The 21,854-nt window shown below is 41.8% G+C and overlaps 1 protein-coding gene and 1 pseudogene across 4 annotated transcripts in view; both read right to left on the minus strand.

The window, feature by feature from the left end:
* Positions 1-21,854, minus strand: part of MALT1 (MALT1 paracaspase) — a 212,314-nt gene that overhangs the window by 43,831 nt on the left and 146,629 nt on the right. For all 4 annotated transcript variants that reach the window (XM_055297862.2, XM_055297859.2, XM_055297858.2 and 1 more), the window contains exons 2-4: positions 21,257-21,423; positions 5,488-5,609; positions 3,705-3,855 (exon numbers count right to left, since the gene is read on the minus strand). In XM_055297862.2, coding sequence (XP_055153837.2) covers positions 3,705-3,855; positions 5,488-5,609; positions 21,257-21,347 — 364 coding nt within the window. In that variant the 5' untranslated portion in view covers positions 21,348-21,423. The remainder of the gene's footprint in view (positions 1-3,704; positions 3,856-5,487; positions 5,610-21,256; positions 21,424-21,854) is intronic.
* LOC129492630 (large ribosomal subunit protein mL37-like) lies at positions 5,614-12,136 on the minus strand (annotated as a pseudogene).

Here is a 21,854-nt window from a genome sequence, read left to right on the forward strand (position 1 = left end):
AAAATGGTAAACTCTTTTGGAAACTTTGGCAGTTAAGAAAAATTAAACATATATCTACTCTATGATTCAGCAATTCCACTTCTATGTAACTATCCAGGAGAAATAAAACATATGTCCAGAAAAGGCCTTGTATGAGAATGTTCATCGTAGCTTTATTCATAATATTCCAAAACTGGACACAAGCTAAATGTCTATCAATAGGAGAATGAATAAACAAACTAGTCAATCCATACAACGGAATATTACTCAGCAAAAAGACAGGACTGCCTAATGATACACTGAACAACATGAGTAAATTTTAAAAACATTATGCTGAGTGGAAGAAGCTGAATATAAAATATCTAGACTGGTCAATGACTATATATATGTTAAATGGGTACATATACCCATGTTATATAAACATGTTAAAACTCACTGGACTGTACACGTAGTATCTGTACATTGTACTGTATATAAATTACCCCTTAATAAAAATGGGATAAAAAAGTTAAATAAAATTGAGAAAGGTTGATATGGGTTGGCTGTGTCCCCACCCAAATTTCATCTCGAACTATAATCCCCACATGTTGAGGGAGGGAGCTGGTGGGAAGCGATTGGATCATGGGGGCAGTTTCCCCCATGCTGTTCTCCTGACAGTGAGTTCTCACAGATCTGGTTATTTACGTGTCTGGCATTTCCCGTTTGCTCTCTCTCCCTCCTGCCACCATGTAAGACATGCCTTGCTTTCCTTTCGCCTTCCACCATGATTGTCAGTTTCCTGAGGCCTCCCCAGCCATGCAGAACTGTGAATCAATTAAAACTCTTCTGTTTATAAATTACCCAGTCTCAGGTAGTACCTCTATAGCAGTGTGAGAATGGCCTAATACAGAGGTGCGTGAGGTATTTTTTCTTTAAAGAAAATGGTGATATTTTCTTTTTTTTTTTTTTTTTTTTGAGATGGAGTCTCACTCTGTCACCCAGGCTGGAGTGCCATGGTGTGATCTTAGCTCACTGCAACCTCCGTCCCCCGGGTTCAAGCGATTCTCCTGCCTCAGCCTCCTGAGTAGCTGGAATTACAGGCACATGCCACCACACCCAGCTAATTTTTGTATTTTTAGTAGAGACAGGGTTTCACCATGTTGGTCAGGCTGGTCTCAAACTCCCGACCTCGTGATGTGCCCACCTCGGCCTCCAAAAGTGCTGGGATTACTGGCGTGAGCCACCGCTCCTGACTGATATTTTACTTCTCAACAACCTTAATGTTATTTGAGTTTACAAAAGGCTGAAGTGAGAGAAAAGAATTTCGACAGCAGCATTTTAACTCTTTTAACAAAAAGTGTGTTTCCCTCCCTATTCTTCTTTTTGTCCAGTAAATACAACAAAGAACATGGTTCTTGATTGTGCACTGAATAAACAAAATAATATCTGACAACTACTCTTTAGAGTAGACTGGTTTTTTGTCTTGATCAAAGAAAGTTATTGAACTAAAAAGATGGAGCAGAGTGAGTAGCAAAGCAGTCTGATGAATGTTTCCTTGCAGTGAATGATACACTACATGGCCTTTAGTGCTGACATCAACACTAGAGTTTTTTTTTCCACAACATAATTTTTTAGGAGCAATACAACAGTTTGGGAGAAAAATATGCATTATGGAAAAGAATTGAAAAGTGAGCAGCAAGACTACTACATGAGAGTTTTTTCTCCTACAAAACTGAAGACCACAACATTCAAATCCATAACAAACTGACCTCTTCTTGATTCATATCCTAATTATAGAACTCAAGACTATCAGGTCTTAAATGCTATGTGCTTATCTACTGATCTACTTTTTATAATGATCATATTTAGTATTCATGAGTAAGAGTAACTTCAGGAAATAGCATTTTTCCATGATGTTAGTTTCACAATCTGTTTCTTTTTCTTATTTTTTGAGACAGGGTCTTGCTATGTCACCCAGGCTGGAGTGCACTAGTGTGATCTCAGCTCACTGCAACCTCTGCCTCCCGGGCTTGAGTGATCCTTGCACCTCAGCCTCCCGAGTTGCTGCGACTACAGGTGTGCACCATCAGGGCCCATATTTTTTGCATTTTTTTTGGTAGAGATAGGGTTTTGCCATGTTGCCCAGCGTGGTCTTGAACCCCTGGCCTCAAGTGATTCACTGGTCCCAGCACCCCAGCTTCCTAAAGTACTGGGATTGCAGGTGTGAGCTACCATGCCAGATCCACAATCTGTTTCTTAAATAAGGAAAAGTGTTTTAGATATCAATAATCCTTCAGAGATTTTTAGATAGCTTTGAATTTGTGCTTTAAATATAAGAATATGAAATGTTTTTGATGGAAATATTTCCATCTGCACTTTGTTAAACAGAATTCACCCTGGTTCTTCATCTGTCAACAAACATCTACTGAGTGCTATTGGTTATTGAGTGTTTGGTTTTATGAAAGATTATTAAGACCCAGACTTTCCCTTCAGGAGTTCAGTTAAATAGGGAGACAAGCCTGACAACACAAACAACCAAAACGTAGAAATATGTTCAAAAGATTAACTTTTGGGAGAAAGAGGTGGTAGCAAGAAAGTCTTCCTGCTTTCTATTGCAGCAGATAATCTTTCCTGATAGTTGTGTAAGTAGTTTGGGGTCAGGGGCTCTCTCTCATGCTTAGTTTAAAATAGCTGTAACACCGAAGCCCAAGGCTGTGCCTCATGAGGGTGGTCAATGAATTGCATAACCAATAAGCGACTACTACCTGCCAGGCTTTGTTCTAAGAACTAGAAAGAGAAAAGGGAACTCCTTATCCCTACACTGCTCAGACAGCTAGCAAACAAATAATTTCAAAAGCAATGCAACGAGTTCTATAATAGAGGTAAAATCAGAATGTCAAGGGAGCAGAGGGAGCCGAGGCTTGAAAGAGTCATAAAAGTATGCCAGGCAGAAAAGGTATTCAAGATGAAAGGAAGAACTGATGCAAAGATGTGGAGTGTGAATATGCAAGACATTTTCGAGACAACGGAAGCAGCAGGGAGAAACTAAGTTGAGTATAGGTGCTGTGTGTGAGGGCAGAGTAATGGACCATGAAGGAGGGCAAACTTGAAGAGGTCAGTGGCAGGGACCAGACTAAGGCCTGTCTATGTCATCCTAAAGTATCTGCACACACACGTATATGTGTGTGTGTGTGTGTGTGAACGTGTGCACACACACAGAAGGACAATTAAAGCAGGCCGGGCATGCTGGCTCACACCTGTAATTCCAGCACTTTGGGAGGCTGCGGCGGGTGGGTCACCTGAGGTCAGGAGTCAAGACCAGCCTGGCCAACATGGTGAAACCCCACTTCTATTAAAAATACAAAAATTACCCGGGTGTGATAGCATGTGCCTGTAATCCCAGCTACTTGGGAGGCTAAGGCAAGAGGAATCACTTGAACCTGGGAGGCGGAAGTTGCAGTGAGCTGAGATCAGATGGCACCACTGCACTCCAGCCTGGGCAACAAAAAAACTTTGTCTTAAAAAACAGAACAAAACAAAACCGAAAACTAAATTAAAAAAAAAAAAAAAGAAAGACAAAGCACATGGATCAAATCTTAACAACGGTTGACATTATAATGGATGAAGTACCTATGTGAAATTTTGCTATGCTTTTTGATACTTTGAAATTGTTTAAAAGTAAACGTTCAAAATAAAATAAATATGGAGAATCCCCATCCCAACATTCAGCTTCTTTCATTACTTACTCCGGAAGCTCTCTGGGACGTCGCAAACATCCAGCTGTGACCACTGGCTGAATTCAAAGGTGAAATTGTTATTAACTCGACAGACATAAAAGCCTGCATCTTTTACATGCACTGCATTAAAAATAAGCTCTGATGTGTTTCCATTTGGAATCTGTGAAAGAATCAATAAGAGAAGTGGATGACTCATCAAAAACACACCTTATAAAATATGCTGTACAAAATCTATGATTTCAGTATGAAGCTTTCAAAGTACATTTTCCCCCAAGTTCTAAAACATTTCTGAGTTAAAAACAGTAACACTGTGAGTTATTTAGAACTGAAGTATTAAAAATCCAGTCTTTTACAAATCCATTAACCAGAGAGTTAAGCTGGCCCCCAAACATCTTCCAAAGGCTCACTGACAGAAAACTATTTGCTCTGTCATTTAAGAGATCAATCACTGAGTACTGAAAGAATCTACAACTGCAACATTTATGAGTTTAGCAGCCATACAACATACAAATACCACAACAGCATAGAGAAAACACAGAGAATTAGGCTTGGCTATTGCTTTCAGCCCTGACCACATTAGTTGGGAAGACACGGGCAACTTATTTCACCTTGGGACCCCACCTTTCTGATCTGCAAAATTCTGTAAGAGGATAAATCCTTAACCAAACAATATCCAGTCTCCTTCAAGGTCTAGACAGAGAAGGGCTAGGGAAAGCATATCCATGAGACAGTAAGATGGGATGGCCATCCACAGGCCCCACCTCCAATAGTAACGTTTCTTTTATTAATGCTTTTTCTGCTCCCAGCAATTGATCAGCTACACCCAACTTTGGCACATTGCCAAGGGGCTTACTCAAGTGCCTCATTACAATAACTCTCTTGCAAAGAACAGGTTAATCTGATGATTTAAAATGTGAAATACTCCCAAATTCAAAACCCTTTGAGCACCTCCACGATGCTCACTGGAACATTTCAGATTTGGGATGCTGAACTTTTAAGTATACAATGCAAATATTTCAGCACCTAAAAAAAATCCAAAATCTGAAATACTTCTGGTCCCAAGCATTTCAGACAAGGAACATTCAACCTGTAATTTAACAAGCTCACTTCCTCCCTCTCCAAATCCCAAGTAACTGAACTCTACTCTCTCCCCTTGCAGTACCTACACCAAAGAAAGAATATTTTGCTGAGGATGTGACAACTGGGATGACAGGCTGCACTTAGAACTGCCTGACAATCCTACTGTATTGTCCTAAGTGTGTTTTCCTTCTAGACTATTGATGCATACTCTTTCCTCAAACCTCCTGTAATCCTAGTTCTCTCAGGCACTGACTTCAGATAGAAATTATCTCCTTTTTCTGCCAACAAATCACAAACCTATCCATGTCTGTACCTATTTATAACTGCTCTGTTCCCTCCTGTTAAAATGGAAGATGCATCCTCTTAACAAAGGCTACTTGGGCTGAAGACCTGTGGAGACCCACTGAGAACCCCAGAGTTGGTATGAAGACTATATTAAACTGAAGACATCTGGGATTCAACAGATGCAGAAAGACGTCTTCTCAGGCTTCCTTTATTTACATTTATTTGTTTACATTATTGTTTACAACGTTTTCATGAGACAATTCTGGAACTGTCTTACCAAAATAATGACTATTGACTACTTCAGTAATAACCTAGCAATGTCTATCAGACTCTTTTATCAAACTGTTAAAACTACATTTAGGACAATAATGTTAATTAATTCTCTGCCATTCTCTCTCCTTATAACACAAGAATTAAAAGATATTACCTCTTTATTCATTTTGAACCACTGATATTGAACAAAAGGATGTCCAGTTGCCCGGCAACACAGTTTCACAAACTGTCCAGCCAAGACTGCCTTTGACTCTGGGTTTATAGTAATCTTTATTCCTAAAAAAAAAAAAAAAAAAAAAAAAAAATTAAAGTCACAAAAGAGGGATTTTCCTTGTTTATACATCTGAAACCAAAAATTGAAACATTTTAGAAATAACCTGCATATTTATCTTTGTCATAAATCACTCATTCACATCTCCTTCTCAATCAATTTACACTTTGTGAGTTGCAGCTTTTGTAAAATCAGAGGAAAGAAACTTACTTGCAGAAGACTTTGATCTATTGTACTTCCCCATGATTGGGTGGGGGAGAAAATTATTTACCATATTTCTTCAGTTTCTACAAGCTTTTTTCCTCATATTCTAACACTTCCGAAATCAGGATGCACCTTATAACAGATGCCTGTCAGGCACAGCCACAGGGTAGTCCTCAGTGTCAGCTCATGGAAATGTTTGGTCATAAATGCTTATATGGCTGCCACTCCAGTCAAGTTACGTGCACTGTTAGTAACACAAGTGTTAAGTTGCAATGTCTGCTATTGTCTGAATGTGTGCCCCCAAATTCATGCGCTGGAAACTGAATCCCCAATGTAACAATGTTGGGAGGTAGGGCCTAGCGGGAGGCTCTACCCTCACGAATGAATTAATGCTGCTGTAATAACTGGGTTTGCAGGAGTGGGTTCTCTCTCTTTTCTGCCATGTGAGGACACATTGTTCTTCCCTGCTTGCCCTTCTGCCTCGTGCCATGTGAGGACACAGCAAGAAAGCCTTCATCAGAAGCTGGTTCTTTGATCATGGATTTCCCAGGCTCCAAAACTGTGAGAAATAAATGTCTGTTCTTTAAAAATTACCCAGTCTGTGGTACTCTATTATGGAAGCATGTAATGGACAAAGACAACACCATTGAAAATGTCTTCAGGCCGGGCGCGGTGGCTCACGCTTGTAATCCCAGCACTTTGGGAGGCCGAGGCGGGCGGATCACGAGGTCAGGAGATCGAGACCGCGGTGAAACCCCGTCTCTACTAAAAACACAAAAAAATTAGCCGGGCGTGGTGGCGGGCGCCTGTAGTCCCAGCTACTTGGAGAGGCTGAGGCAGGAGAATGGCATGAATCCGGGAGGCAGAGCTTGCAGTGAGCCGAGATTTCGCCACTGCACTCCAGCCTGGGCGACAGAGCGAGACTCCATCTCAAAAAAAAAAAAAAAAAAAAAAAAAAAAAAGAAAATGTCTTCAAATGAATGCATTATTATTTAGCATTGAAATGAAAACTATTTTGGAAGAGGACACAGAAACAGAGCAGTGAGATATATATTTGATATACCTGTGACACAAATATTCCTCATTTGAGGAATAACTGCCAACATCAAAGCTTGGAAGACTTTTGACAGGAATTTGGAAGAAAATCCTAGTTAATAATGGAACACCCCCACTCCTTCTCTTGCCTCTCTCTTCTCTTGCCTCTCTCTCACTCACTCGCCCAGGGAAGCATGTGACTATGGCAGGAGGCCATTCAGGTAGTGCTGCAGAGAGGCCCAAGTGGTAAGAGTATTAGTCCATTTTCACACTGCTGATAAAGGCATACCCACGACTGGGCAATTTACAAAAGAAAGAGGTTTCATAGACTTACAGTTCTACATGGCTAGGGAGGACTCACAATCATGGTGGAAGGTGAAAGGCATGTCTCACATGGCGGCAGACAAAAGAGAAAAAAGTTTGTGCAGGGAAACTCCCCTTTATAAAACCATCAGATCTCATGAGACTTATTCACTATCACAGGAACAGCAGGGAAAGACCTGCCCCCACGATTCAATTACCTCCCACTGGGTCCCTCCCACAACACATGGGAATTCAAGATGAGATTTGGGTGGGAATACAGCCAAACCATATCTCTATAGAAAGAAACAGACCTCCCACCACAGCCAGTGAGGAAATGAGGTCTCTTGACAACACGTGTGAGTGAGCCATCTGAGAAGAGGATCCTCCAACCCTGGGGAAACCTTCAGATGACTGCAGACCTGGCTGACAGTCTGCCTGCTGCCTCACGAGAGACCCTCAGCCAGGACTACCCAGCTAAGCCACTTCCGGACTGCTATCCTCAGAAACTGTGTGAGATAATAAACAGTTGCTGTTTTTCACTTCTGACTTGGGGGTAATTTATTATGCAGCAATAGATAACTGACATAAAAGAAACCAAAGCTAGAAAAGCTTACATTTGCAAAAGTTGTAATTAATAAAACTGGGTTAGCTGGCTTTTAGGAAGGAAAGAAAAAGATAATTAAAACTTATAAAACTTAATTTCCTGCACCTACTTTTATTTTCTTTCCTTGTCTATACTGAATGTGACCTCGTAACAGTGTCTTTTTCTTCTACCAACCACCAATGCAAAGAAACAAAACAAGATTACAAGTAAAAAGGAAACAGTGTAAATAACAGTAATCTTAATATATCAAAGGTACTAAACTTTCTAGGAAAAAAAAAATGTTCATGAAAGTCATAGCACAAAGATACTAAATAAAACCAAAATTAAAAATGAGTAAATATTTATTGTATACCTAGCACATTTGAGGGTCTCGAGAAACCCTAGAAAATCTTTAGTAAATATAGTAGAGCCTCTCAGAATTTTAAACTCTTGCCAAGGGAGGACATTCGTATCCACTAATCCTTTATGTCGTGGCCAAGTTAGTACGGGATGGATGAAGTTCAGAATTTTTCTGAAATCTGTGATACATGTTGGTAGGAATGGTGGAAAATGGGAAAAGCACTCTTGCTGAAGCCAGCAAATTCATAACACTGTATTTTAATGTCCCCACATTTACCATTCATCTGCCAGGAGAGTTTTACATCACAACTTGAAAATACAAAGATTCTAATTTCCCAAGTTTTGATGTGACAGGAAAAAGTTGCAACAAGGACGAAAGAGAACAAGTAATAAATCTAAAAAATATAGGAGTTTTGGCTATCCTGGCTTTAAATTTGAATGTCCTATAGCCACCACAAATTTTATATGTCCCAAATCCCTTCTGACACAAAATCTACTCCTCTGCCAGTCCCCACAGTTTCCCCATCTCAAAGATGGTAAACCAGTCTTACAGACTACCACCATCCATCCGGTTACTCAGGACAAAAACTTTGCAGTTTTTTAGCATCATTCTTAAGGGCCCTAGGATTTTCAGAATGGTAAATTGCGCACTGGCTTCAACTAAAGTTGTCAGCTGCATTAGCCCCTAACAAGGGTCAGCCAGGCACTGACTTCTCTCTAGCTATCAAATTTCTAGATGACATCTTCTTCCAATAGAAGGCTGTTTCATCTACACTGAAAAATCTGTTTATTACAGCCATTTTCTTTAATTATCTTAGCTAGATCTTTTTTTGCTTTTTTGTTTTGAGACAAGGTCTCACTCTGTTACCTAGGCTGGAGTGCAGTGTCATGATCTCGCTCATCGCAACCTCCACATTCCAGGTGTAAGCAATTCTCCCACCTCAGCCTCCTGAGTGGCTGGAACTACAGGCAGGTGCCACCGTGCCTAGCTAATTTTTTGTATTTTTTGCAAAGACGAGGTTTCACCATGTTGCCCAGGCTGGTATCAAACCCCTAAGCTCAAGCAATCCTCCTGTCTTGGCCTCCCAGAGTGGTGGGATTATAGACACCATGATCAATTGTGAGCCACCATGCCTGGCATTAGCTAGATCTTCTGGATGACTTGCTGCAGCTTCTCCACCAGTACTTGCTGCTTCACTTTGTACTTTTATGTTACAGAGACAGCTTATTTCCTTAAACCTCATGAACCAACTTTTCTTCCGCAGCTTCCTCACCTCTCTCAGTCTTCACAGAAATGAGGCGGGTTAGGGCCTCACTCTGGATTAGGCTTTGGCTTAGGGGCATGCTGTGGCTGGTTTGATCTATCCAGACTACTACAACTTTCTTCATCTCAGCAATAAGGCTGTTTTGCTTTCTTATCATTTGTGTGTTCACTGAAGTAGCATTTTTAATTACCTTCAAGAACTTTTATTCTGCATTCGCAACTTGGTTAACTGGCACAAGAGGCTTAGCTTTCAGCCTATCTCAGCTTTTGATATGCCTTCCTCATTAAGTAAAATCAATTCTAGCTTTTGATTTAAAGTGAGAGACATGCGACTCTTCCTTTCACCTGAACACTTAGAGATCACTGTAGGGTTATTAATCAGCCTAATTTCAATATTGTTGTGTCTCATTGTTCTTTCACTTGAATACTCAGAGACGATTGTAGGGTTATTAATCAGCTTAATTTCAATATTGTTGTGTCTCAGGGAATAGGGAGGCCCAAAGAGGGAGGCGGGAGGTGGGAGAGGAAGAGGGACAGGGAGGGAGAGGGAGAGGAAGAAAGAAAGAAAGAGGGAGAGAGAGAGAGAGAGAGAGGAATGGCCAGTCGGTGGAGCAGTTGGAATACACATGACATTTATCAATTAAGCTCACCTTCTTATAGGGGCATAATTTGTGGCACCCCAAAACAATTATAATAGTTTTTTTTTCCTTTGCAATGCAAGGGCTCTTTATTGTCAGCGAGACCACCAGGCTAGATGAGCACTGAGGCTCCAGGGGGACCCCAGGCCTCTTCAGTGGGAGAAGGCAAAGGCGGGTTTCAGGCCTCAGAGTGGTCCTTGGCTCACATAGCACCATGTAAATACAGAGCTAAAAACTTATTGGATGTCTCCCACTGGAAACCAGTCAGCCCAACACATTCCACAAACACCCTTTTTTTTTTTTTTTTTTTGAGACGGAGCCTCGCTCAGTCACCCAGACTGGAGTGCAGTGGCGTGATCTTGGCTCACTGCAACCTCTGTCTCCTGGGTTCAAGCAATTCTCCTGCCTCCATCTCCTGAGTAGCTGGGATTACAGGCACTTGCCACCATGGCTGGCTAATTTTTTTGTATTTTTTTTTTTTTTTTTTTTTTTTTTTTTGAGACGGAGTCTCACTCTGTCACCCAGGCTGGAGGGCAGCGGTGCAATCTCAGCTCACTGCAAGCTCCGCCTCCCGGGTTCACGCCATTCTCCTGCCTCAGCCTCCCCAGTAGCTGGGACTATGGGCGCCCGCCACTACGCCCAGCTAATTTTTTGTATTTTTAGTAGAGATGGGGTTTCACCGCGTTAGCCAGGATGGTCTCTATCTCCTGACCTCGTGATCCACCTACCTCAGCCTCCCAAAGTGTTGGGATTACAGGCGCGAGCCAATGGGCCCGGCCCCACCTTCTTTTTGATCACTGGGAGACACCAAAAATGCTGAGAGAGTAGCTGGCATGATTCCACCCAGACCAAACTCTTGCCACACTTGTTAGAGGCCAGGTCTGTGGTGTTCAACTGTAACACCAGGAAATGGAATGCATGTCCGTCTGTGCATATACTCTGCACAACCACGGGCTGCTCTGAGATCTTGGTGTCATTCCCACAGAGGAGCTGGGCCGGAGCCAGGGCAATGCCAAAAGCAAACAGGATCATCTTGGCCCACAGCTGGTCTGGTTGAAGGCTATGTGGTTGTAAATCAGCTTTCTCCAGGAAGTGCAGGATATGGAGATAGGGGTAAGGATAGCTCTCCCAGAATCCTGTGTCATCTTTCATATCATAAACATTGCATTCCTGAAGATCAGTAGTGGGGAGAGGGGACAGAAGGTCTCAAGAACATGATTTTTAGTAGCTTCAACCTCTTCTCTGGAGGAGACGGCGGGGGCAGAGGATCCTTGGCACTCAGCGGGCTCCACTAGAACCATGACCCTGAAGAAGAGACACAATTCCAGGTGGTGGATAACGTGGAGTTTTGGGCACAAATCTGCCTGGCCAGAGAAGGATGCCTGAGAATCTGAGACTTACACAGCTGTATCAGACTGTCCACAATGACTAGACAGCAGGCCTCTCTCCTGGGGCCGTCCTCAGTACAGTGCCAGAGACAGGCATGAGAGATCAAATTCAGAAGACGCTCATCTTGGTTCTCTATGTGGTTCTTTGTATCGTCAACAAGGCCAAGTACTTTCTCAGGAAGGCGTTCTATTAACTTGGCCTCGGTAAGCCAGAGGGCCTGCTTGACACCCCTGAGAAGGCGGCAACGCTGGTGAAAGACATAGCAGGCCTGGTCTTTGTATGGTGGCTGCTCGTGAATGGAGCTTGAGCAGCAGAACTTTGGGTGCTTCGAGCCAGGGTCCCAGGGTCATGAATGGGGTGAGCAGAATTTTGGGTGTTTCTACCCAGGGTCCCAGGGCAGGACGATCAGTGGTGGCAGCCCAGGCGTGAAGTACATCTTTCCCACAGAGGGGATGGGCTCCAGTCCAGGGATCTCATACACTCCATCCAGGGGAGGAGGCTCTGGCTTCCACATGGAGTACATGCCCCACTCACAGGCTCCACGTCTCGGGGCCCCAAAGCTCCCAAGGTTGAGCTGCCTGGAGCTAGCCAGTGCCTGCCTAGCGGGCCCCAGTGCCAACACCATACTGATCTGGCCTTCTTAAGACCACCACCTGGATGCCGCCATCTTACCACACACCAACAATCACAGTAGTAACATCAAAGATCACCGATCACAGATCACCATGACAGATATAATGAAAAAGTTCGAAATATTGTAAGAATTACCAAAGCGTGACACAGAGATATGAAGTAGGCACATGCTGCTAGAAAAATGGCACTGACAGACTTGCTAGACACGGGGTTGCCGCAAGCTTTCGACTTGTAGAAAGTGAAGTATCTGCAAAGTGCAATAAAGTGGAGCATAATAAAACAAAGTGTGCGTGTACTTAGAATAAAAAATCCAAATTCCTTACCATGGCTACAAAGTCCTCCACGAACTGCTCCTTCCCTTCGGCCCCTCCGCTCTCCTCCAGGCTCACCAAGCTCCAGCCGTACTGGGCCTCCTTCCTTCTACAAGCCAAGCTCTTTTCTGCCTTTCCACTTACCAGTCCTCTGCTGGGTTCTCCCCACAAGCTCCGCTTTGCCATCCCCCGCAACCGCCACCCCACTGGCTTCCACTATTCTACTGTTTCATGGCAGGCTCTTTCCTCATCATCCAGGTTTCTTACTAAAATATCACCAGCTTCTCTGGGAAATGTCTCTGAATTAGGTACCCTCCCACCCCCTAGTTATCTACTACATTCACCCAGTTCATTGTCCTTCACTCTCTAAAATCCCTGTTTCTTACTGTCCGTCTCAGGTACTAAAATAGAAGCTCCATGAGAGCAAGGACCTTGATGGTCTTAGTCACCAGTTCATTCAGCACCTAGAATTGTGCCCAGCATATGGCACTGCAGTGGGTGTTAGTGGGTGTTCAACACGTGTTTGTTGAATATATATAATAATAATAGAAATGACTACAGCAGCAAGTTACTGACTGCTTTACATGCACCAGGCATTTTTATCACTAACCTTTGAAATAACCACACAAGGTAGATACTAATTAGATCTATGTTACAATGAAAAAAAGGTACATAATTTGCAGAAGGTCACCCAAATTACCTGGGGTAAATTAAACTCTCTGAGACTATTTTTTTTTTCACATTGTAAAATGGCAGAACCAGGATGCAACCCTAGGTTTTCTTGCCTTTTAAAGGTTTTAAACCCTTATGTTTTGCTTTCTCAGTGATTCTTTTTTGTTTTTTTGAGACAGGGTCTCGCGCTGTCACCCAGGCTGGAGTGCAGTGGCATGATCAGGGCTCGCTGCAGCCTCAACCTCCTGGGCTCAAGCCATCCTCCCACCTCAGCCCCCCAGGGTCTACGGGTGTGCATCACCATACCCGGCTAATTTTTGCATTCTTTGTAGAGGCAGGGTTTCGCCATGTTGCCCAGGCTGGTCTTGAACTCCTGGGCTCAAGCAATCCACCCCACCTCAGCCTCCCAAAGCACTGGGATTATAAGAGTGAGCCACCATGCCCAGCCTCTTGGTGATTCTCAATATATCTCCCATGGTAATCCCACTTTCTGCCACGGTGAGCCTATCTTACCAAGGAAGTGTATCACACAAAGAGCAATCCCACACCAGGACACGGCTCATGAATATACCATGGCAAATATTCTCTGCCATTATACAAGGAGATAAGAGACAAGAAGGATGGAAAGGGTTTTTCCTCTAGAGTATCTTACAAAGAAGCAGGTGACTACTGGAAAGGGACCATATGGCCAGGTTCTAAAAGTTATCCTTCCTTTGTGTGGGACACAAGACTAAGTGATTTTTAAAATTCGTATATATATATATATTTTTTTTGTAGAAACAGGGCCTCACTATGTTGCCCACGTTGGCCTCATATGTTGCCCAGAACTCCTGGCCTCAAGGGATTCTCCTACCTTAGCCTCTCAAAGTGTTGGGATTACAGGTGTGAGCCACCGTGCCTGGCCAAGACAAAGTGGCTTTTAATGTACATCTAAAAGTTTATAAGCCTGTCCTGCACCAACAACTTTATTAACAAGCAAGTGTGTGTGTGTGTGTGTGTGTGTGTGTGTGTATAAAATATATATACAATTTATTGCTTCAAAGACTGAGAATTGAAAGGCAAAATGTGATTTGGAAACCACCCCGGTGAATAGTCAAGAAAATGAGTTGCAATACCTCCCATGTTTTAACCACACAAATTTCCTTCCTCCCACAAAGCCTTGTGCGACAGGGACCCATGGTCAACCCTTAGCCACCCCAATGCTGCACCCACTAGTGAGAAGGTGCTGAACAAAGGTAAAAAAAGAATATGGTATAGTGCTACGTAGGCTGTACGAAGGCATATAAATGAAAGTTCTATTTTAAACGGTGAACACACAGCTTCCTGGTAAACAAGCATATTTTTCAGATAACATCTACAAAGAAGTCAGAGAAGTTACTTGATTTCCTGTAAGCCTAGGAGAATGTGACTAGGTACGATGGAACCAAGGATTGTGCTTTCAACTACACACACATATGCCGATAAACAAGTACATGCTATTAAGCAATAAAACAAAAATCTAAAACCCTGCTGAAATTATAAGATAAATTAGGATAATTTTTGACAAAAGGACACATCATAGCTTCCCTTGAAGTTATTCTCTCTCACAACACATTTAAATGTTGATGTAGTTTATCAATAAATACCTTTTCCAAAAACAGATCTGTTCCATACACTGAAGGCCATCTACTTTCAGAGGCTATGAAACAAAAAAATGATTTTCATCAACTTCCATCTAAAACTCGTCCTCAAAGTTACTCTGCAATCTTCTATGCTATCACAGAAGAGTACCCACATGCCCTACAGTGTGCCCAAATAAATATCATTCCTCTTTCTCTAACAATTTCCCCCACTATATAACCAAAGTAGGTCCATGTGTGTCCCTCCTACGGCATTATACAAAGTATGTTCACATATGTTTCTCTTACATGTCAATTGAAATTTGTATAGATTGTAGCTAAATCTAGTTTCCCACATCACATCCCTTATTCTGTTACATTGCCTGAGACTCCCCTCAACACTCCACATCCAGAAAGACATTCCTTCAGGCCTTGTTCACCAGCCCTTTCTCTCCCTCTACTTCTTCCTTATCTTCATGCCCCTCCATACCATCTTTTTCTCTTTTCACTTCTTGATATTTTTCTTTTAGGAATAATTGCCAATTTCCTGATATTCATGAAATAAGAAAAGTCCCTTACAAATAAGATCCAGTCTTTAAGCACTTTATAAGTTGGCAGGAAGAAAAAAATTGAAGTCCATGGGTCAAAGAGGCAACTGAGGTAATAATACAGAACTAAGTTTCTTAATTCAGAAATTTCCTAGCATTATGGAAATAGTATTGAGGTCAGGTCAGGGTCAGCAGACCTGGTTTTTAATCCTACCTTTGTTAATAATTGTGACTTTGGCCAAATGATAACTTTTGGAAATCTCATTTTCCATGTAAATGTTTGTTGGTTAAAATTTAAATGTTCACAAAAGCACTGTTCTGTCGCTTCACAGAATTGTAAAGATAAAATGTGAAGTAAAGGTATTTTAGAAACTAAACCATAATATTAAACAACCTTTGCACTTATTTTAGAGATAAAAAAGTAATAAAAATTAATAGCCAAAACATAACAATGCATATGTTACAATGGATCTGAGAAAAAATGGTATGAAATAAACAAGGAGTAGAGGCAAATGGAAAAGGTGCTACTGAAAAGATGGCACATGACCCTGCCACAGACATCTCATAGGTACCCTCAGTGAGGCACCTTTCATATGAAGAGTGAAATAAAACGGCAATATCGCAGCACTGGAGTTGAAAAGCAACTTGGGATTCATCTTAATGAGACCCACATCAAGAATGCTAGTTCTCTCTAAACAGCTCCCATCGTTCAGCCTCTGCTCTGCCCATTCCAGGTTAAGGGCATCACTTCTCCAGGCAACCATTTCGTGACGTATGTAACTAGGACTGATGAAGCCTATAATTCTACACTCACAATGTTTTCACTTGAAACAAATAGGCTGGGTGTGGTGGCTCATGCCTGCAATCCCAGCACTTTGGGAGGCTGAGGTGGACAGATTACCTGAAGTCAGCAGTTTGAGACCAGCCTGGTCAACATGGCGAAACCTCGTCACTACTAAAAATATAAAAATTAGCTGGGCATGGTGGCACGTGCCTGTAATCCCAGCTACTCAGGAGGCTGAGGCAGAAGAATTGCTTGAACCTGGGAGATGAGGTTGCAGTGAGCCAAGATCGCGCCACTGCACTCCAGCCTGGGTGACACAGTAAGACTCAAAAAGCAAACAAACAACAACAGCAACAACAAAAGAAACAAAAGCACCTTGAGCTACATATCTAAGTCTATCTACATTTGCCAATAATACAGATGTCAATATTGGTTGCTTTGGAATCAGTCTTTGAAACTTAAATAAGACCTAAAAAAAAATCATTACAGACCTTTGGTTCAAAACCATTTCAACACATTGATTTAACCCCCTTCTCCAATTCCCACTGAGATGAGCGAAGGAATAAAAGTAGGGAAACAATTTACTAGCGCTGGAAAATGGGATGAACATCATCCACACACAAAAACTAGAAGTGATTTCTCTATCATATAATTCAAGTAAGACCAGACTGAGGGGCAAGTTGGCCAACCCATGTGCAGTGGAAATGCTCCACAAGAGAGAAAGCAAGAGAGTAAACCTCGATCCTCTGAGGCTCCTTCACAAAATATATAAAATTATAATTCCAGAGTGAGTTTACACTCAGACTTCATGCTGAGTGACTGCTGAAGCTGGCTCCTCATCACGCAAACTGTTCTAGTTAGAGAAGCATGGATACTGCCCTAGCTATTTCTGGGCACCAAAACAAATCCAGAAAAGAAACTTGGTCAGTTTCTCAAAAGACAGAGAAACTCCACATGACAGTTACAGTTACCTTTCAGAGCTACCTCTGACTGTTGTTCCACCATCACTTGGAACAGAATATGGCAACCTAAGACTATAGTTTCTCATTTAATCAAAATAAATCTAAAGTTTCCCCTTCTCCCTGCATTTAGACCTCAAAGGCCAGTTCACAGCATAACCCAAACCAGGCTTCCCTCTGTAAGGACAGAGGAAAATCATCAGACTTCCTGTGGAATAAGAAGTAATGTCCTCCTATGAAATAGTATCAATGCAAAAAAGAGAGAAAACATTAGAATATTTCTATTTTGTATTTTCACTAAGACTCAAGAATATAGCAAAGAGGGAAAACTGGAGATCAGATAAACTTTCTATATATATATATTTTTTACAACTGTCTTGGATATGATCTTTTATATGTTTGTCTCCCTTACTAAACTATTGTTTTATTCATCTCTAAACTCACAGTATCTAGCATAATGCCTAGCATAGCAAGGGCACTGCAATACAGTGAACTTTATTGAATGCATGAGGCAAACCACCAATTAAGTTGATTCTATCTGTGCTTATCTTCTTAATATAATTACAATAGTTTTTATTCTCAATATCTTTATTAAAATATTAAAATTCTTCTCTATAATTCTTATTTCTTTATTCTACTATCTATAAATAGAGTAAGTCAGCTGAGCACTGTGGCTCACGCCTGTAATCTCAGCACTTTGGGGGGCCGAGGCGGGTGGATGACCTGAGGTCGGAAGTTCGAAACCAGCCTGATCAACATGGAGAAACCTATCTCTACTAAAAATACAAAATTAGCTGGGCATGGTGGCACATGCCTGTAATCCCAGCTACTCGGGAGGCTGAGGCAGGAGAATCGCTTGCACCTGGGAGGCAGAGGTTGCGGTGAGCCGAAATCGTGCCATTGCACTCCAGCCTGGGCAAGAAGAACGAAACTCTATCTCAAAAAAAAAAAAAAAGAGTAAATCTTAGATTATGCATATTAGATGCAGATAGTAAGCTAACAAATTAATTACTTCTTCCTAAAATTACTGAGCTTTATTAGATCTCAAAATGTTTGCTGTTAAATCAATAATTAACATTCAAGCAACAACCAGTTCCTAAGGATATCATATGGCTAACATGACATAAAACTTCACAGAAACAGTGCACAAGTGGTAACACAGAAACAGGGCAGTGGCTCCCGCCTGTAATCCCAGTGTTTTGGGAGGCCAGGGCAGGTGGATTGCTTGAGCCCAGGAGTTCAAGACCAGCCTGGGCAACATGGCAAAACCCCGTATCTACCAAAAATGCAAAAATCAGCTGGGTATGGTGGCGCATGCTTGTAGTCCCAGCTACTCAGGAGGCTGAGGTGGGAGGACTGCTTGAGCCTCCGGAGACAGAGGTTGCAGTGAGCTGAGATCATATCACTGCATTCCAGCCTGGGAGACAGAGCAAGACCCTTTCTCACAAAAAATTTAAAAAACAAAATAAGGGCCGGGCACGGTGGCTCACGCTTGTAATCCCAGCACTTTGGGAGGCCGAGGCGGGTGGATCACGAGGTCAGGAGATCGAGACCACAGTGAAACCCCGTCGCTACTAAAAATACAAAAAAATTAGCCGGGCGTGGTGGCGGGCGCCTGTAGTCCCAGCTACTCGGAGAGGCTGAGGCAGGAGAATGGCGTGAACCCAGGAGGCGGAGCTTGCAGTGAGCCGAGATCGCGCCACTGCACTCCAGCCTGGGTGACAGAGTGAGACTCCGTCTCAAAAAAAAAATAAAAATAAAAATAAAAAATAAAACAAATAATATTTCCCTACAGCTCACAAATGTACTGAAGAGAAAATTAAAAACAAAAAGAAAAAAATAACTGCTTTCCTTTCCTAGTCTCTCCTCAAATGCAAAAAAGCCCTATGAGATAATCTTGAGAAAGCCTGTAAGCCAAATATTATCAGGATAATCTGCACTGGAGAACACTGATAGAAAAGTGCTAATCCTATTTAGAGAAAAACACAAAGAGCAAAAATGGATTTTTCAAAGGAAGATTACTAATGTTTATTAGAGTGGCACTTTATTAGTTGCTGGCCTGTCAAAAATAAAAATATAAAATATTGTGTTATTTTTAAAATTCAGGCAAATTGTTACACCTAAATAAATATATGACTCAATTTCAGTCAAGCCTGGTTTCACATATGGGAAACTTAAAAATTCCGAAACCCTAGATCTCAGGCCAGTGATCACAACACACATCAAAAGAGATATGAGGCCCCTGTCACTGTATAGATGAAATGCAACACAACATTATCTCATGCAGCTTCTATAACTCTGCGAGGTAGAGAATACTTATGTTCATATTATAGACTTGACAAATAACAGAGTAATTAAGCATAATTACTGAAAAAGAGAATGAAATACATGTTATATTTACTTCCCAGAAAGGTTTCCTAAGCTTTCAGAGGCCCTGGTATTCAATAAAGTATGAGAACTTAGTAAAGTAAGCAAAAGTAGACTTTACTAAGTATGAGACTTTAATAAGCATGAGAACTTGGACTTTACCAGTATGAAACCTAGACTAGTAGATTTCAAATGTCACAACTCCTGGGTGTTACTTCAGGCACCAGCAATATAAAAATTGATACATACCACTTTAGGAACTCTACTGTTTCTATCAGTAATGGACCAGGTTTAAAAAAGAAAGTTTACTGTTTGGTGCCAAACAACAGTTGCATTTGGGAGGGTGGTATTAGCAGCTAGTTATTCCCACCCCAGCCCTGTTGGTAGGAAGAGGCACTGGGAAATAGAAGGCAAGCATCCAATACAGTGTGTATCAAATTCATAGGGCATTTATCAGAGGCCTATTTTACCATCTACAGCGGGCCTTGTAAAGCAGGGGATGATTGGGAGTCCAAGTCTCCTTATTTATAATCCAGGGCCCTTTCCATTTGTAGTAAACTTTTTGGTTACCTCCCCAGTATCTGCTGCTTCCTTTTTCCTTCTAATAGTTTCAATTTTGTTTGGTGGTCCATATGGTTCCAGGAAAGCTGACCCAATCCAACTCCACTCCTGGCTTCAAGCCAGGCGAGTCTGCACATTCCATCTCCTTGGTACAGTGACAGGTTTAGAGCTAGGCATGTGACCGAAGCTAGTTAACTAGATGAACCCTCCGGGTTTTGCTGGGGCAAGAATGAAGGAGCCCAGAAAAAGCCAGCACACGTCTTGCGCTACGTGGAGAGTCAGTCGTGGAAGGAAGCCAGTGCCAAGAAAGGAAGAGCAAAGACAAAAACCAACCAACGCCTTGAGAACAGGATTGTTCCTTGATTCTCTTGAAGCCAAACCTGCTCTAAGCTTTTCAATCAGAAGGAGAAATGTATTCTCTTTATTATGCCTATTTGGGTTGGGGTTTCTGGTACATGTAACTGACAGCCTACCACTATACCATGTGTTCCTAATTCCCTATCCCACAACTAACAATAAAAAATAACATCTCAATTATGGTTTTAAGTTCCTCATGTTAACTTAAAAATATATCATAACCAAGCTGGTTATATATTGAAATGGTATACATCAAAACCACGTAAAATAGAGTGTATCAGGTCCTTTGTCTTTCCAAGCTCAACTTGCCTTTCCAAGCTCAACCAGCCTCTTTGCTTCCTGTGGGACAAATAATGGCCCACTGGATCCCCAGGTAAGGAAGGAGGTCTGCAGTGCTGCCACAACCAGGCAACTTCGATGGCATGTCCCTCCTGCCCCCCACCACTGCTGTAGACCAACTCTATCTGCAGTTGAGAGGAGAGGAGCTGAATGGAGAAGAGGGACTGTTTCCTAAGCCTCACCTGATGTGGGAAGTGCAAAGCCTCACTCAATATCGGTAATTCAGGAAAAACTCATAAGGTTACAAGGTTGAGTTAATCAACATTCAAAAGCCTCACTGCAGCAAAAAAAAACTTAAACATTTGTCATACTTGCTTTACTTCATCTATATAAATACATAGGAATAAATATATGTTCATTTTTTTGGCTGCACTATTCCAATGTACGTTATAGGAATCGTCTCCCTAATACTTCAAAACGCATCTCCTTTTAAAAAAAGGACATTCTTCTATAGTATCCTCATATGATAATTACTTAATATATCAAATATGTAGTTACATTCAGATTTTTCCAACTATCTCAAAACTGTCTCATGTAGCTGGTTTCTTCAACCACAATCCGACCAATATTCACGCATTGCATTTGCTTTTTATGTGTTCTTTAGTCTCAACCTGGGAAAGCAAACAAGGCACTACACATTTACATTTTCCAAAAATACTTAACACAATTCACCTGGTCAAAAGAGACATTTTCTTCTAAGTTTGGCTCCATGAACTCCTGGAGAATAATCCTAAGAACAAAACCTACCTGGGGGGCTGAGAAGCTGAAGAACTTCAGTGTGTTCCATAGCCTGCAGGAAATCACTCAATTCTGTGACTGTGCAACCTTTTTCACCCATTAACTTCAGCAGACACAGGCTGGGGCTTCCTTCAGGCTCCAGTACCTTAAGAGAACACTGCTCCAGGTCTAGGCAACTGAAAGCAACAGAAAGAATTTAAGTCAACAGCTTTCTTCCACATGATACACCTGCTATATAGCTGGACCACGGTGGTACTGTACGGAATAAATCACAAGTGAGTGGGTGAGTGGTGACAAACTATTCACATAATGAATGCGAGTATCCTTTCCTCCTCTTTCATCGTGGGGAATTCCTCTTTATTCCCTTCTCCCACTCAGCTCCCATGATTATTAAATCAGGAGAATGAGAAACCCAGAAACAAGATGTGAGAGAAATTGAGCCTTGATACTGACAAAGGTTTTTTTGCCTTTAATTTAGGAATGGGGAATAGGAAGGCCAGAAAAATATCCTTACTCCTTCTTCAAAGATGATGAAATACAGAATGACACCAAATGAAGTCCCAGTAGGCTACATTCTGCTGCCTCCTGAGTGAAAGAAATATGCACT

Source organism: Symphalangus syndactylus, chromosome 1 (assembly GCF_028878055.3).
Source record: "Symphalangus syndactylus isolate Jambi chromosome 1, NHGRI_mSymSyn1-v2.1_pri, whole genome shotgun sequence".
NCBI classification, from domain to species: Eukaryota; Metazoa; Chordata; class Mammalia; order Primates; family Hylobatidae; genus Symphalangus; species Symphalangus syndactylus.